General features: G+C 34.6%; 1 protein-coding gene across 1 annotated transcript in view; it reads left to right on the top strand.

The window, feature by feature from the left end:
- AP3B1 (adaptor related protein complex 3 subunit beta 1) overlaps window positions 1-18,005 on the top strand; it is a 221,021-nt gene that overhangs the window by 80,919 nt on the left and 122,097 nt on the right. The window contains exon 8 of the mRNA XM_072958469.1: window positions 14,992-15,147. Within this exon, the coding sequence (XP_072814570.1) occupies window positions 14,992-15,147 (156 nt within the window). The remainder of the gene's footprint in view (window positions 1-14,991; window positions 15,148-18,005) is intronic.

An 18,005-nucleotide genomic window follows, 5' to 3' on the forward strand; every position in this document is an offset into this window, starting at 1 on the left:
GAGTCCTTCTTCCTTGTGCCTTAGAACTCTTAGGCCTGGGTTCAACTTGTGTCATGAGTGTATTTTATTTCAGAGAAATATGAACAAAATGCCTTATGTAGATTCTTCAGATTTTCTCAGTAACAAAATTTGTAAAGTGCTGCATTCGGAAAGCTTATTTCCTATACACTGGTGCTGAACACGTAGTCGTAAGAAATGAGAAGTGTTGTGGGCAATTGAACACTTTGGATTTTCTTAGTGGCTCAACTCAAAGTTAGTGGGCACAGGTGTTTCCGTAATTGTGATGTACTGGGGGAGATTCAGTGTTCAATGGTCCTCAAACCCACACTTCCACCTGTGTGGTATAGTGGTCACTGGGCTGTGGTATAAAACATGTAAAGTGGAGAGCATAGCATTTACCTCACAGAAGGAAACAGAAGTCTCAAACCAGTGTGTGTATCCTGTGTTGTTTTACATAGACCTGGTTTTTGGAGAAAGACTTCTCTTTTTTTTGAGAAAAATGTTAAATTTAAAATTTTATTAAATATGACTTTTTAAAAAAGTAGCTGGTTTCTCTGATAAGGTGTGCTATGTGTACTGAATAACTAATTCAGCTGAGTGATTATGATATTGCCAATCACCTACTCACTCTGGTCTTGTCAGGGAAATCTAATCCAATGGCAGAGAGATGTACCACAGATACACTGCTGTGCTATTTGTGTCCCTCAAAATTCACATGTTGAAGTCCTAACCCCCAGTGTGATGGTACTTGGAGGTGGGAACTTTGGGAAGTACTTAGGCTTCAGTGAAGTCGTGAGAGTGGGGTTGTCATCCTGGGAATAGTGCCTTTATAAGAAGAGAAGCCAGAGAGCTTGCTTCCTTTCTCTTTCTCGGCCATGTGAAGACATATGGAGAAGGCAGCCATCTGCAAGCTGGGAAGTGGGTTCTTACCAGGAAATGAATCTGCCAGCACTTTTATCTTGGACTTTCCAGCTTCCAACGTTGTGAAAAATAAATGTCTGTTGTTTAAGCCACCCAGTCTATGGGTATTTTGTTACAGTAGCCCAAGCTTGCTAATAAGCGTATCTTAGATGGCATGATATTGTCATGATGTAGTCCCCTGTGTGACTTTTAAGCATTATGTAGTAGTCTGTGTCCACAGCAGACCACAGACATTGTGTCGTCCTGGTACGAATGTTAAGTTGGTGCTAGTGCTCTCTAGGCTGTCTTGGAATTTATAAGGCAAGTGGGTACTTCCGGTATCTTTTTCTTGACTACTACAACTGCCAAGGTAATAAAAGGAGAGATGGCAGGATAAAGAATAATGATTCTTGAGGAAAAATCATGGCCGTACCACTTTTAATCTCTTGAGTTTATCGATAATTCGTGTAAACTGTGTGTACCTTAGTTCTTTCATCTGTAAAAAAGTAAGTGACTTGCTTTGCTTACCTCATGGAGTAGTTTTAGGGGTTCAATGAAGTATTTGTAAAAATAACTTACTAAGATTAGAGATTACTACAGCTGAAGTTGCCTTTTATTTCTGCTCATTCCAGTGTTACTGGTTACATGTTGCAAAGGTGAATGGTTTTCAGGAATGTTTGATTCCTTCATCAGTTTTTATATATGAGAAAATTTTGCTGTGCATAGTTTTTAAACTGCTGTCAATTTTATTTTTTCTTGATTTTTTGTTACTCTTAGTGATCTGACATTGAAGTCATAGTTTGTGTTTTATTTCCTAGTTAATCCACTCAGGTGAAATAATCAAGCCTCTCTATGTCTTCAAATCTCTAAAAAGCAAATAGTAACTGTGGACTCCAAAATTGTGGCTTCAGACACTGACTTAATAGGGTTTTTGTCAACATCTGTGTTTGGAGCTTCGGAAACAATACTCTGTAGAGTATTACTACTCAAATATAAGTTATTTACTTATTCCATGAGTCTGTGTAATAGTACATTAAAAATGTATAAACCGTGCCTTTCCAAAAAATGCTTTATGGTGGTGGTGGGGCGGGGTGTGTAGCTCAAGTGGTAGATGACATGCTTAGCATGCTCAAGGTTCTGGGTTCAATCCCCAGTACCTCTTCTAAAAATACATAAATAAACCTGATTACCACCCCCCCCCCAAAAAAACAAGCAAACAAACCCCTTTACTTTATGGAGTAAAGGGAAATTTTTTTGGACTTCACAAAGCTTATATTTAATGTTACAGCGTTTCTCTCTACTGAAAGTGATGTTGTCAAATGAAAGCTAATTTTATTCTGATGTTTTTGTATTAGCACTTGGGGTGGTTGGTACACATGAGTGGAGGGAGACCTATTTTCATATGTAATAAGTTCAGATATATTAAACTCACTGGGCCTTTTATAAATTTTGTTTTAAGTTTATTTTTGAGAGCAGTTTTAGATTCATAACAAAATAGAGTGGAAAATGCAGGGAGTTCCCATATATTCCCTGTCCCCATCCCACCTCCCTGACTGTCAGCATCCTTCACCACAATAGTACGTTTATTAAAATTGATGCATGTATATTAATACATCATTATCACCTGAATTTCATAGTTTATATTAGGGGTTGTGCATGGTGTTATACATTCTGTGGGTTTTGACAAATGTATTATAATGTGACTCCACCATTTTGGTATCTTACAGAATAGTTTCATTACACGAAAAATCCGCTGTTCTCTGTCTATTTTCCTCTCCTCTACGAACCCTGGCTCTCACTAGTCTTTTTACTATGACCCTAGTTTTGCTTCTCCAGAATATCTTTTTGTTGGACTCGGAAACTACGTGGCCTGTCTGGATTGGCTTCTTTGAGTCAGTAATATGTATATAAGGATGCTTCATGTCTTTTCATGTCTGTATAGCTCATTTCCTTTAGCCAAATAGTATTCCATTGTCTAGATGTACTACAGTTTATTCGTCCATTCATCTGCTGAAGGACATCTTGTTTGCCTCCAAAAATTGGCAATTACAAATAAAGCTTCTATAAACCTTGTGCAGGTTTTTGTGTGGAACATTTGGATAAAAACCAAGGACTGTGATTTCTAGACTGCTTGGTAAGAGTGGGTGTAGTTTTGTAAGGTTGTCTTTCATAGTGGCTGTACTGTTTTGCATCCCCGCTGGCAATGAATGAGAGTTTCTTTTGCACCACATCATTGCTAACATTTAATGTCAATGTATTAGATTTTGGCCATTCAAATAGGCGTGTAGTGGCATCTTGTTTTAATTTGCATTTCCCTAATTACATATGATGTTGAACATTTTTTCATATGCCTGTTTGCCATCTGTATATCTTTGGTGAGTTACCTGTTCAGGTCTTTTGCCCATTTTTAAATTGAGTTTGCTTTCTTATTGTTGAGTTTTAAGAGCTCTTTATACATTTTGGATAACAACCTTTTATCAAATGTGTCTTTTCCAAGTCTGTGGCTTGTCTTGTTTTTGTCTTGACATTGTCTTTTGCAGAGCAGACATTTTTTATCTTAATGAAGTTCAGCTTATCAGTTATTACTTTCATGGATCATGCCTTTGAAGTTGTATCTAAAAGTCATCACTGTACCCAAGATCATCCAGATTTTCTCCTGTGTTATATTCTGGAACTTTATAGCTTTGTGTGCTGTATTTGTCTATAGCCCTTTTTGAGTGAAATTTTGTGAATGGTGTAAGGTCTGTGTCAGGATTCACTGTCTTGCATGTTGATGCTCAGCACCAAAGACTTATCCTTCCTCCATTGTACTTACCTTTGCTCCTTTGTAATAGATCAGTTGACCTTATATTCATTTGGGCCTGATTTTGGGTTCCCTGTTCTGTTCCATTAATCTCTTTGTTCCTTCACCAGTTTCACACTGCCTTGATTACTGTAGCTTTGTAGTAGATCGTGAAGTCAGACTCACTGTGTAAACTTTTAATTATGGAAAAATTTAAGCATACACAAAGGGAGGGCTAACAGTCCAATGAATCCTCATGTACGCACCACCTAGCTGAAACATTCATCAACTCATAGCTGCTCTCATTTGAACTCTACCCTATTCCCACTTCTACTCAAATTTCATATAAAATTTAAGATATTATATAATTTTATCCATATTTATTCAGAATGTTTTTCTAAAACAGTGTCTTCACTTTAAAAAAGCTACAAAGCTTTCTCAAATGTAAGTTGGTCCCCATTTTACAAATGAGAGGATTTAAAACTTTTTTGGGGGATTCAGCTTGAATGTATACTTTTTTAGAAAGATGGAGAAAGTAGTCTGTTGTAATATATAATTTCATTTTCTACAGTTCTTATATTTTAAATCATAGAAAAATAAAATCTTCATTTATAAATATAGCTTTTTATACTCATAAGTTTCATCACAAACATTTTATGTATTTATGTTCTTATTATTACCAGAGTTCCTTTTTTGAGTCATTTAATACTTTTCTGTAGTGAACCATCTTTACTTCTATATAGGTTGTTTGAAATACACATTACCTTGGAAAATAGATATGATGCTGACATAGAAATACATTTCAAGTCTCCAGTAGTCATTCACATGATATTAGCATAGTTACTATTTGGAATTCTTCTATAAGGAAACTAGGCTTTTTTCCCCAGTTTGTTTATTTTTCAGTCATTTATTTACTTAAATATGAACTCATAGACATTTTTATTATTCTTTGGGTTATGAACTAATACTCTTATTATTTTGTTGCTCAGATTTTTCAGCTTTGGCCTTAGGTAGTTGGCCAGTTTTTTTAAATACTTCATGATCTAGATTTACTATAACTGCTCTGGCTTTAGAACCAGCCATTTTCCAAGGTGCAAAAGAGCAGGGTTTTTACATCAGATTTCTGTTAAAATCTTTTTCTTCTGTTAAAATCTTTATGATTATCATATCAGTAATTTATTGGAGTAAAGGTGACATTACTTAAATGACTATGTCTTAGAAAAATTGCCAACTTAAGCCACAATATAAAATGTTTTAATGAATACCTATTAAAAATCCCATGTATAATAATGCCTCATTTATCTAGGCTCAATGGAAATAATAAATATAATAATTGATTTTTTTCCCTTTTTGATACAAATACTTCTGAAACACGTATCTGTTTTCCTTCACCTTGACAGCAAATGAAAGTTATAACTTAATATTTTTTCTTTTAAAATTATACCTTGTATTATCTGTGTATCAGGAGACCAAACTCTTAAGATGGTAAAAATTACATGCATATTAAAGGCTTTATACTTAAAATAATACCTAAAGGCTTCATAGCAGCTACTTTGGCAATATAGGAGAGCCCTTTCTACTCATTTCCGAATTCATAGATGTATTGTGTAAATTGAAACTGTATAATATCCATTTCTAGATAAGAAATATATTAGAAGATATAGAATAAGTTAAAAATTAAGCAGTTACATTAAAAATAAAATTTTTCTAAAATGTTGTTTCCAGATACACATGACAGTATGTTAAATTTGATTTGTCTTCCTTTTTTATATATGATTTACGGTTAGAATACTGAGTTGAGTGAATGGACATTTCTTTCCATAGATTTCAACATCTTTGAAACCTATTTTATCTGTATTTTTACTCTTTTTTTTTTTTTTTTTTTTTGGTGGAGGAGGTAATTAGGTTTATTTATTTATTCCTAGAGGAGGTACTGGGGATTGAACCCAGGACCTCATGCATGCTAAGCATACACTCTGCCCACGTGAGCTATACCCTCCCCACTGTATTCTTACTCTTAAGCAGACTAAACATCCTTCTCAGTATACCTTGTTTACCTTACTTATTTAACTAACTTTTCTATTTCTGGACAAGGTGAAAATAAAATTCATTCCATCATACATTTTAAATGTTAATTAAGAATGATTATTTTAAAACTGTTCTAGGTTATCTAAGATATAAAGTCTGAGTCCTCACTTAGTTAATGTCTTTGATTATCTGGGCTGTTATCTCTAAGAGAGCACAAATCTTCCTCTATCTGATCTGCCCAAGTGGCTCCTGAAATTATAGCTCTTTGTATCAAAATAACATAAAAAAGTGAATCTGAGTTTTCTGTAAAAAATAATATGAGATTGAAATCCATGCCAAAAAGCTCAGTCTCACCACTAAATTCCTTGAACATATTACCTGTAGTTATTTTACATTTAAATTCTTTAAATTCCATTTTAAATTCTTGTCTGATATCCTGATTTTTCAGCTTGTTTGTTTTTATTGTCTGTGTTTTTACTTAATATTCACATCATTGTCTTTTTTCTTATATGCATATTTAAAAGTTTCCATTGAAGTAGAAATAGATAATGTACATGAGTCAGAAGCAAATGGCTTCATGAATTTTCACAAACTGAATAAATCTAGTAACAAGTACTCAGATAAAGAAACAGAAATTATAAGTATACTTCAGAAGCCCCCCCCTTGACACCTTTCACCTAATAGCCTGCTTTCCTTCCCAAATGAAAACAATATCCTGACCCTTAATGACGCTGCCTTTTCTTCCCTCTTTTTCTCTCTGCCTTCATTCCTTTATGAAAAATTGTTGAACTTGTTTAAAGTTTTGAATGATAGATTTTGGTTTGGTTGTAGAATATTGCTAGTTAAGGGTATCAACAACCTGAGTTCATGCAATCATCTTAGGTGTAGATTGAGACGATTTAAAGGTGGACTTCAATTTTATCATCTTTACTTCCTAGGGTATAGATTCTCAGGATTTTAAACCAAAGACTAAGCAGAGTTAGTAGAAATTTTGCTTTTTGGTGGACCCTGACCTCCAGTTTTTGTTTCTGTATTTTTGTGAATCTGCTGAAAGCTCTTTAGTCCTCATGGTTTTTTTGTTATGTAGTAACGCGTGCTTTGGGGGGGAAAGCAATTCCAAATGTCAGATTTCCAAGTTTACTACTTCTTCTAGGTCTTGCCTGCCTAGTTCATCACTGTTCTTTTGGCTTTTCATTGCCTTACTCTAAGGGTTATTCCAAATTGCCTATTGCTAGAAGCAGATCTCTATAATCCTGTGTTACCTGTTTTTAAAAAGTAATCTTTCAGATCTTATTTTTAATGACATTTTTGTCACTGGAGTTTGTGACTTCTTTGAAGCATCTATAACTAACATTGATTAAAGTTGTTTCAGTGTAAAGAGTTCCCCAAACAGTACATTATAGTTCACAATGAAGCAGTTGTACAAAAGCCTCATGATACAGTTGTAAATTCTCAGAGTTGAGGCAGTTTCTTTTCTGCGGGATGATTTCAGGGGGAAGCTTTTCTTCATATTTGGCATCTAGGAATATTTAGTTCAGTTGAAGTAATAGTTTCTATTACATGGTTTCTAGAAAGAAAAAAATTTAATAATAAAAGCAGTGGTAATAGCGACTATTTGGGTGGTTAATATGCACTAGCCACTAAGTACTTATGTAACCTTCACTAAACTAATCAATCTTTATAAACACTTTCCTGTCAAAGATACTGCTTTTATTCCCTTTCACAGATGAGAAATTAAGACAAGGAGAGGTCAAGTAATTTAACGCGGTCATAGAGACAGCTCTGATTTTGAACTACTGTGACTTAGTACACCCATGCTGGTTGTATGCGTCTAGCTTCCGTTCTCTTAGGGCTAATGTCTGTTTTCATGGGTTGAAAACCTGAGAAAACAGCTAGCAGCGACACAGAATCACTGTAAAGTGATACAAAATTATCGGAGACTGGCTCCCATCCCATGTGGAAGCCTTATCTTGTTCATTTCATTAACCTTGTAAAAACTGCAGCCCTTTATCAATTAAATTTTTTTCCTTTTAGTTCAAACTTAAGAGAATTATGTTGTTGGTACATACGTACTGTTAGTCATTAGCAGACCCAGATCTAAAAAGCTATGTCATGATGTTCTCATAGCAGTAGAGTCAAATTGAAATGTCCTAAGTGTAAAAGAAAGTTTCTTTTGGGGGAATATACTTTGAAATAATAGTTGATACTGGTAACTATTTTAGGTATGTTCTTCATGTTTGTTATCCAGTAGTCCTGTTGTTAAAACTTTGTACTATTTCAGAGAATCTCATTTTAGTAAATTATACTAATTTACTTAATCTTAAATGTTAAGAAAGAATTAATTTACAGATTTCTAATAAAACATATGAAGTATTAATTTGTATAAATTTTACTTAATAGCTTTATAAGATCTCTGTATTTGGGAAAGATACTAATGAAAGAAAAAAAAACACCCTTGCATTCTTTTTACTGAAATTACTATCATAATCCTAAATACTTGTACAGTAAAGTAAGCAATACAAATATCATTAAAATAATATAATTGAACTTTAATAAAGTATTAATAATGGGGAACTGGAATGAATAAATACTCATTAGAAGCAGCTTTATGTGCATTTGAGATTTTGTCTGCTAGTTATAGTGCTTTGTTAATACAGCAATTTCATCATATATCAATTTTAGGTAGATTTTGAACATTTGATTAATATTCATTAAAGATTGTAGGTGAGTGCTTATGCTTAGAGAATGAGACTATTTGTGTATCATTTTATTGGTTTATTAATGCACATAATAGAACCAGTTTGGTCTGAAGCTCCATAAAGGAGCAGGCACTCAAGTCTGATCTTGATATAAAAGTGTATCTCAATTCTAGTTTTTTTTTTTTTTTTTTAGCAACAAGAGACAAGTAATTTGTTTTGAATTGTGTATTCAAAGAAGATGATAATGGTATAATTCCTAGTTTACGTTTAAAGATAGGTATTACTTTAAAAATACCTTTTGTTTTTAGAGTATAAATTTGGTGAGTTTCTTCTGTTTAGAGAATTTCTTAAGATTTTTTTATTATGGATTTAAAAAGCAATGAGATAATATGCTTACTTCCAAGAAACCTAAAGGTCATATTTTTGATGAAAAGTGTCTTCAGTTATATTTAAGTAAAGTTTGTGTGTTAACTATAAGCATTTAGCAAGGAAAACATAATTCATTAAATGACATTAAAAACAATATAGGTAATTTCTTTTATTATTCTCTTATAACAGTAAATATATGCAAATTGCTTTTAAGTGATTTACTGATTTTCTTTTCCTTAATTTTAATTAAACTTTCTGTTTTAAGGTACCTATAGTTTCACATGCAGTTCTCAGAAATAATAGAGAGAGATCCTGTGTAACCTTTATTCATTTTCCTCCAATGGTGACATCTTGCAAAACTATAGAAAGGTATTACAATCAGGATACTGATGTTGATACAGTCAAGATTCAGAACACTTCCATCACAAGTATTCTTCATGTTACCATTTTATAGTTAAACCCCTTTCTGTCCCTATGCTTAACCCTACACCCTCTTAACCCCTGGCAACCTCTAATTGGTTTTCCAGCTCTATAATTTTGTCATTTTAAAAATGCTGTATAAATGGGATCATACATTATGTAACCTTTTAGGATTAATTTTTCTCACTCAGGTTCAGGATCCTTCTCAGATTATCAGAGTTGTGTGTATCAATAGTTTGTTTCTTTTTATTTCTGAGTGGTATTCCATGGCATAGATGTTTAACCATTTGTTTAACCAGTTTTTTAACCACTCATTCATTGAAGGACATCTGTGTTGTTTTCATTTTGGCTAATAGGGATAAAGCTGCTGTGAGTATTTTGTGTACAGATCTTTGTAAGAGAATTAATTTCCATTTCCCAGCAATAAACGCCCAGGAGTGCAATCACTGGTTTGTATGGTAATTACAGGTTTAGTTCTGTAAGAGATTGCCAACCTGCCAGAGTGACTGTAACCTTTTACATTCACCACTGGTGAATGTATTAGTGATCCATTCCCTCGACATCCTTACTACCATTTGGTGTTGTCACTATTTTTAAATTTAATTTTGGATGAGAGCCATTCTGATATGCATACCATAACAAAACCACCTTGCTGTGGTTGTAATTTGCATTTCTCTGTTAGCTAATGAAGTTGATTATCTTTCCATGTGCTTTGTTTACCATTTGTGTATCTCCTTCAGTAATTGTTTGTTGATGACTGTATTAGTTTGCTAGGGCTGCCCTGACAAAATACCACCTTCTGGGTGGCTTGATCAACCAGACATTTATTTCTCAGCATTCTGGAGTCTGCAACTCCAAGGTAAAGGGTGTTGGTAGGTTTTGTTTCTCCCGAGGCCTCTCTCCTTGACTTACAGATGGCTGCCTTCTGTCTGCCCCCTCACAGTGAGCTGCCCTGTGGAATCCCAGAAGTCTGACAGCCTTTTTTTTGTTGTTTTATTTTGTCCCATCTCTCTTTAGGTGAAGCTGGCAGCATCTCTGCTGGTGTAATCCCAGCCTTATTCCTGGCTTCAGCTGGGATGTCTGATTAAACCCACAAGTGGCACCCATGATCTCGTTGTCAGATGTTTTGCCAGCGACACCCTTGGTGTTGTCTTCTGAAGACACTTTCTTGATTTTTTTTCAATATGAGTAGACTGAGCATTTTCCAAATCTTCAAGTTCTGGTTCCCTTTTGCTTAAATTCCTTCAGTTTATCTAACTTTCTCATTTCACTGAAAGCAGCAAGGAGACACCATACTGCTCCTTCAACACTTTGCTTAGAAGTCTCCTCAGCTAAATATTTAAGGTCATCACATTTAACTCCTGCTTTCCACAAAACACTAGAACATAGTTCAGCCAAGTTCTTGCTGCTTTGTAACAAGGATTGCCTTTCCTCCAATTTACAAAGACATGTTCTTCATTTCCATCTGATGTCTTATTGTCACCTTTAAGTCCCTATTCTTACCAACGGTCTCTTCAAGGCAGTCTGTTTTTTTTTAATGTGCTCCTCAAAACTGTTCTGACTTCTACCAGTTATCCAGTTTCAAAGCCACTTCCACATTTTTAGGTATTTGTTACATCAGCCCCCTACTTCTTGTTATTAAAATTCTTACTAGTTTTCTGGGGCTGCTGTAACAAAATACCACAGACTGACTTAAATAAACAGAAATTTATTTCTCATAGTTCTTCCAGGACGCTGAAAGTCCAGGATTAAGGTGTCAGCAGGTCTGGTTTCTCCTGAGGCACTCTGCATGGCTTGCAGATGGCTGCTTTCTTGCTGTGTCTTCATATGGCCTCTCCCTCTTCTTCTGAGGATACCAGTCCTGTTGGATTGGGTTCCATCCAAATGGTCTCATTTAACCTTAATTACCTCTTTAAAGGCCCTATTTTGGCATCTAGTCACATTGAGGCTTTAACATGTAAATTTTGGGGGACACACAATTCAGTCTGTAACAGTTTCTTTTGCCCTTTTTTTGTTGATGTTGTTGTTGTTACAAAATAGATATATTCAGGTATAATTTACCTCTCATAGAATTCACTTATTTTAAAATAACTATACAGTTTGATGAGTTTAGTAAATTTACACAGTTGCACAACCATCACTCCAATCCAGTTTTAGAACGTTTCCATCACCCCAAAAGTCTCCTGGTGCCCATTCAACACCAGCCTCCACTCCCACCCTTGGCTACAGGCAACCATTGAGCTACTTTCTGTTTCTCGAGATTTGCCCTCTTTAGAAATACCATAGAAATGGGATTATATAATATTTACTCTTATATGCTTGGTTTCTTCAATTTAGTTTATTTTTTGAGATTTATTCGTATTGTTGCAAGTAACGGTAGTTTGTTTTGTTCCTTTTAAATGGCCAAATAGGATTTTATTTGAAGGCTATACCATATTTTGTTTATCCATTCATCTGTTGATGGACAGTTGGGTTATTTCCACATTTTAGCTGTAGTGAATAATGCTGCTGTGAACATGGGTGTACAAATATCTCTCCGGGTCTCTGCTTTCACTTCTTCTGAGTGTATACTGAGAAGCGGCCATTACTCGATTACATGGTAATTCTGTTTCATTTTTTGAGGACTTACCATGCTGGTTTTTTTTATAGCAGCTATACTATTTTGCTGCTGAATTTTGGAAGCGGTCTTTATATTCTAGACACTAGCCCCTTGTTTCATATGTAGTTGCATGTATTTCCTGCCAGTCTGTAATTTGTCTTTTTCTTCCTCTGAAGAGGATTTTTCATGGAACAAGAGTTTCTAATTTTGATGAAATCCAGTTTATCAGTGTTCTCTATAATAGGTTGTGTGTTTGGTCTCAAATCTGAAAACTCTGTGTCTAGCTAATAACTGTTTTTAAAAAGTGTTGTGCCATGTTGAAGGAAAAATTATTAGAGATCACAAATTATAAATTACCTTTTGCTAGGGGGACTTTGCTAATTTATAGAAAGAAGGTTTCCTTTGAAGACTAAGGTTAAGTCATGAGCAAAAGAAACTATTGGGAGATGATTCTTCATTGGTTTTTCTCATTTTTGCAGCTTGTGTTTGTAAAGGCATTGATAGGTTCTGGACTATCTTTTAAGGATGTTTGTATAGTGAGCAGCCTTGGAAAAGAGAGATACTCCTGGACGAGGTTATCTTACCTGGTAGCGTCATCACCTGCTTGGTCATCTGAGCTGGGAATGCGGCATCCTTATTGAGTGCCCCAATCTCGTTCGTCACATTCAGTCACTGCATTCTATTCATTTCAGCTTCTAGGTAGTTCTTGAATCTGTCCTACATATTCATCCTTGTCACTGATTGTCTGGATCCATTCCCTCATCCTCTCAAGTATCATTTCTGTCATGCTGCTTTCCAGATATTTTTCTTTTTCTTTCTTCAGTTTTCAGAAGTTTGACTTAAATGTCTTGTTATGGCTTCCTTTGGGTTTGTCCTGCTTAGGATTTACTCAGTTTATTCAATCTGTAGTTTTAGGTCTTTTGTCAAATTTAGGAATTTTTCAACTATTATTTCTTGGAGTACTCTTTCAGCCCTACCCACTTTCTTTTCTCTTTCTGGATGGTAGGAAGTTTTAGCTGTTTTGTTATAGTTCACAGCTCTCTGAAGTTCTTTTTTTTTTTTTTCTTCTTTTTTCCCTTTATCTTTGTCCTCAGTCTACTTTTTCTCTTTTGTTAAGATTGAGTAATTTTTGTCATTCTGTGTTCTAATTCATTGATGATTTTCTTGGTCCTCTCAATACTCCTTTTGAGCACATTTATTGTTTAATTTTGGTTGTTGTATCTTTAAGTTGTAACCTTTCTATTTGGTCTTTCTTTATATATTCTATTTCTTTGTTTAGATTTTGTAATTTTTTGCTAAGGCTTTCTATTTTTCATTTGTTTCAAAGATGTTCCTAGTTGCTCGTTGAAGCATTTTCATGATGGCTGCTTTAAAATCTTCATCAGATAACTCTGATGTCCCCATCGTCCTGTGGTTGGCATCTGCTGGTTATCTTTCTTCATATAGTTTGGGATCTTCCTGGCTCTTGGAATGATGAGTTACATTTTTTTTGAAACCTGAACATTTCAGGTATTATGAGATTATGGATCTTATTCAAACCTTCAGTTTTAACCAGGTTGGTTTGACACCATTCCAGCAGAGAAAAGTGGGTTGTGAGCCGCCTCATTACGCCAAGTTCCCTGCTCAGCCTCCATTGACACCTCAGGGAGATTATGCTCATTGTTACTGTGGGTGAATTTGGGATCTCGAGCCCCACCATAACTCCCCTGATAGCTCTCTGGCTGGGAGGGATCGAAGTGCCTCGTTACTGTTCCACATATGTCTTCCATTTACACCACAGACTGGTGTGTCCCTGTTCCACCAGCTGGTGGTGCTGCAAGTCCTGAGTGGAGTGTCCACTAAGCATCCTCTTACACTGGCCCAGCGGGGAGGGATGAAGTTACCACGTTACTGACAGGTGGGCTTGGATCTCCAGGCTCTCCACTTCATCTCCCCACCATGGAAGTGCCTCATTATCTCTCGATAGGGGTTTAAGTCTCAGTCCCATCTTGGCCTTTTCTGTCAACACCCCAGTGGGAAGGTTGGGGCTCTGATTACAGCCTGGGGAGGGTGGAAATCTCGGCTCTCCGTGTCAGCCTTTGCTGGTGGAGAGAGGGGTAAGATTGTGACTTCTCTAGTGTTGGCTGCACTAGAGCAGTTATTTTCTGAAAAAGTTTTCTGTCTTGCTAGACTTCACCTATCTTGGTCCTTTGGCTACAGAGAGCAGGCTTCTGGAGGGTTTGTTTTATCTATACTTGTTGGTGTTTCTGGGTTACCAGCTTCTCTTCCACCCAATCTTTGATATATGAGGTAAAAATGAAAATCCAAGAAGCTCACTGTTATGTATCTCTCTGGGGTCCTGAGGTCCCTATCCAGTCTTTCTTCTTTCTGCCTTTCCTTTCTTACATTTGTTTTGTATATAATGTCTTGAGTTTATAGTTTTTCTCAGTGAGAGAAATAGGGAATAAGTATATCCATTCCATCTTCCTAAAATTGGAAAGTATGTTTCAGGTACTTGGTAACAGAAATTACCTATAAACAGTAGGATCCAAGTGGATTTTATTGTCTTTATATGCTTTTTGTTTATTTTTAGGACTAAATGCCTATAGGCTGATTTTTACTGACAGAGATAATAAAGAATTCAAACAAAAAGTAGAAAACAAAAGCATAGAATCAACTCTCAGGGATATACATAAATCTCAAACTGCATCTTTCTTGACAACACAGGGACCTACTTAATTACGAGTTTTTACCCTGTCAAAGTTTATTAGGGATTTTTTTATCTGTTGCAGTTCAAACTGTTTTCTTCTTTCTTCTGACCCTGTGATCCAGTTACAGAGTGACTGATAATTTATGGAAACAGTTTTCAGGTTTTGGGTAGTCTCATTATAGGCTTTGTTATAATTTAATGGTCAAGCTTTCTCTTTGGGCAACTGTAGGTATTTCTGTGGTAATTTAATATTTTCAGAGGTTTATTATGTAATACAAAAGTATTATCTATTGCACTAAAGGACAGTTACTGTGTTATAAAATATGAGAAGAAGCGAGGCCCTTCTTCCATATAAGTAACATAATATTTTCAAATTGCCTCAACAGTAGTATTCTACAGTAAAATATTGTCATTGTTGTAGATTTTTTTAAAAAAGTGTTCTTTGTGTAATATTTGGACTATGCACAGTCTGAACTAATCTTGGAATTGGATTTCCTTCCTGTAGGATGATGTTCTAGAGGACAATGAAAAGAATTTCTATGATTCCGATGAGGAACAAAAGGAAAAGACTGACAAAAGGAAGAAGCCGTATACTATGGATCCAGACCATAGACTTTTAATCCGGAATACAAAGCCTTTGCTTCAGAGCAGGAATGCAGCGGTATGTTAAAACCATTATAAGAAATAACTCACAATTTTTTTTAAACAATGCTTAAAAATATGTAAGTTCAGTAAACAAGTCTTTATTCTGGAGTGTGCTAATGCAGCATGTATTTATTTGTTTGTATTCTAAAAATCAGGTTTTGATAGGAGTACTTGGTTTGATAGCTGTATGCCTCCTGGACTTCATTTCTTTCTTTGTAGTTTTGTTAGTTGGATTCCTAGATATGAGCTCAAGATGTTTCCCAGTTCTTTGGAAGACTGTGTATTTCTCTATTATTGGATTGCAGTTGTGAGTACTTACTCTGCGTATCAATCCATAATATTTGTATTTACCTAATAAGAGTTTTGAAGAGACTAGCGTAGTACCTCATACATTTAACTGGTAGGAATAATTAAAAATCATCCTAATTTGAATCTAAGTTTTTTGTTTGTTTGTTTTACATGTTTTAGTTATTTTTTATTCTCAGTAACCGTTTGTGTTTTAGAAGAATGCACATGCACAGTAGAAAACTAGAAAATACAGACTAGCAAAACTAAATAAAATTAAAACATTATATTTCCATCACTCAGAAGTCATAGCTATAATATCTTAATGCAGTTTTTTCCAGATCTTTTTCTTCTGCATAAATATACATACTTCACATGTGTATATGTCTGTGTATGTATATTTTTTAAGTCAAGATAGGAATCATACTACACAGAGTATTTTTTTAACCTTTTTTTTTTCCTGGTCAGTTCTCTATTTCTGTTTCAGTAAAATTTCATCTCATTTAATTCTACTCTTTGTTAAATTCTTTTATAAGTGATTCATCTAAACCAGTTATGCTGCATCCCGTCTGGTTGGTGTATCTTTTAAACCTCTCAGGTCTTGCAGAATGTTTCTCTGGGTTTGTCTGGTTGCTTCCTTTTCTATATCCTGTGTTTCTTGTTAACTGGAAGTTTTATCTAAAGGCTTTGTAGATTCAAGTTAAATATTTTCCTTAACTTCTTTTAATTAAAAAATTCTTAATGAATTATTCTGTTTAATTAGTCAGAACTTTGAAATGTGAATTTCCCTTGCGCTCCTTTGTTTCCTGATCTTGAGAATTTAGTGGTTGGAGCTTTGTATATGTATCTTAGAAGTTAGTAGGAGTTTTTACCTTACACCTAGTAATTTAGTTTCTAAATCATGATTAAGTAACTATGCACAGTAATAACAAATGTTATTTTATTGTTGTGAAATATATATGTACTTTAGTGTGTTCTAGCTTGGCCTGATGGTACTTAAAGTAGCTGTAACTTGGCATCTAAAACTCTACTTTATAAGTAACTCATTATTAATTTAACTTTGTTTTGTAAATTGGTTTTATAGTCCAAATACTTACTGATTAAAACTGTTCCTGAATAGTGAAACAAAATAGAGATAGTTTGTACTTTTTTGTCCCAGTTATGTTTTGGTTCCCTGCTTATTTGATTGTGTACCGAGTAGAGGTAGTTTATTTTTTGTTGCAATACATTTTGACATCCTGCTTTTTTGATGCCCCTAAATATACATGAAGCTGGCTTTTGAAGGCCTGTGAACAGATATTTTTGTTTTAGCCTTATTCTCAACTTACACGAGAAACTGAGAATTTGTTTCAGGAAACTTAGCTTGTCAATGTCCTGTCAATTCACTTGGAGATAAGAGATACTGGAAAAACATTGGGAGGCTAGCAATCTAGACAAGGTGGTGGTGATATAAATGGGTAGGGATGGAAAAGTGCTTATAGGGCATACTCTATTATGAACATACATGTAACTGTTGAAGGCCTCTGCGGTTGCACATTTTTAGTTGTTTTGGATTTTGGAGTTATGGGAGCTTACCCTCTTGGCTTTTACAAATTCGACTGTAAGTTTCAAATTTAGCATATTAAAGAGACTTTACAGTCAGATTTGTATATATGGGAAAAAAAAGAAGATCATTTAGCCCTTCTGGGTTTGGGAGTGCCCTAATTAATACATTAGAATAGATGATGTACTAAGTGGAATCGAGAATTTTAAAAAATATTGACATATATAGAAAATACAGTTTATTATGCTTCAACTTTCTTTTCTATCATATATGAATACTTACCAGCCAGCAGTATGCTGTAGTATTTTAAAAAAACAACTGTCACCTATTTGTAGATTGTCAGTCATTTATTGAGTTTTTCTTAATAAGATTTTAAATTAAGGAGGGTTTGTTCTATAAAGTGTATTTGTGGCTCACTAGTGAAGAAATAAGATATCGTTAAACTTTTCAAATTTCCGAGCAATGTCTGAAAGCAATAAATCTGTCTTGTTAAAAAAAAAAAGTACACGAAAATGCCAAACAATAGTAAATTTATGATCCTGTAAATTCTATTTTTTAAAAAAGTTTCTTAATTTTAGAAGGAACTCTTTTTACTTCAAGTACCCTTAGGTACTGCATACTATTTAGCCGTATGTAAAACTCCTACCATATATGTTTGTTAAAACTTATAGTGTAAGCAAAGGTAAAGTAGTATTAATATATCTTCCTAACCAAAGATGAGATGATGTAACTTCTGTAGCTCTATCCCCGCTGTTGTCACGTGCTAAGCTGGATACGTTAAGTAAGTAGGAAGTCTGGAGTCTTGATCTCTGGATCTCAGCGTAGAGGCATATAGGATAATAGGGGAAACATAGTATTTTTATATTTTATGACAGAGAAATTCTGATCATCCTTATAATGGCTTTCAACCAAAGACTATTTTTAAGGTTCTGCATTTTGAAAAACAAGATCATTTCAAATGCTGCTGTTTTAGAGGAGTTGTTTTAATAGAGTCCCCTTAATTATAATTTAAATGTACTGACTTTTCTTTAGAAGTTTTTAACCTA

The sequence above is a fragment of the Vicugna pacos genome, chromosome 3 (assembly GCF_048564905.1).
Source record: "Vicugna pacos chromosome 3, VicPac4, whole genome shotgun sequence".
In the NCBI taxonomy this organism is placed as follows: Eukaryota; Metazoa; Chordata; class Mammalia; order Artiodactyla; family Camelidae; genus Vicugna; species Vicugna pacos.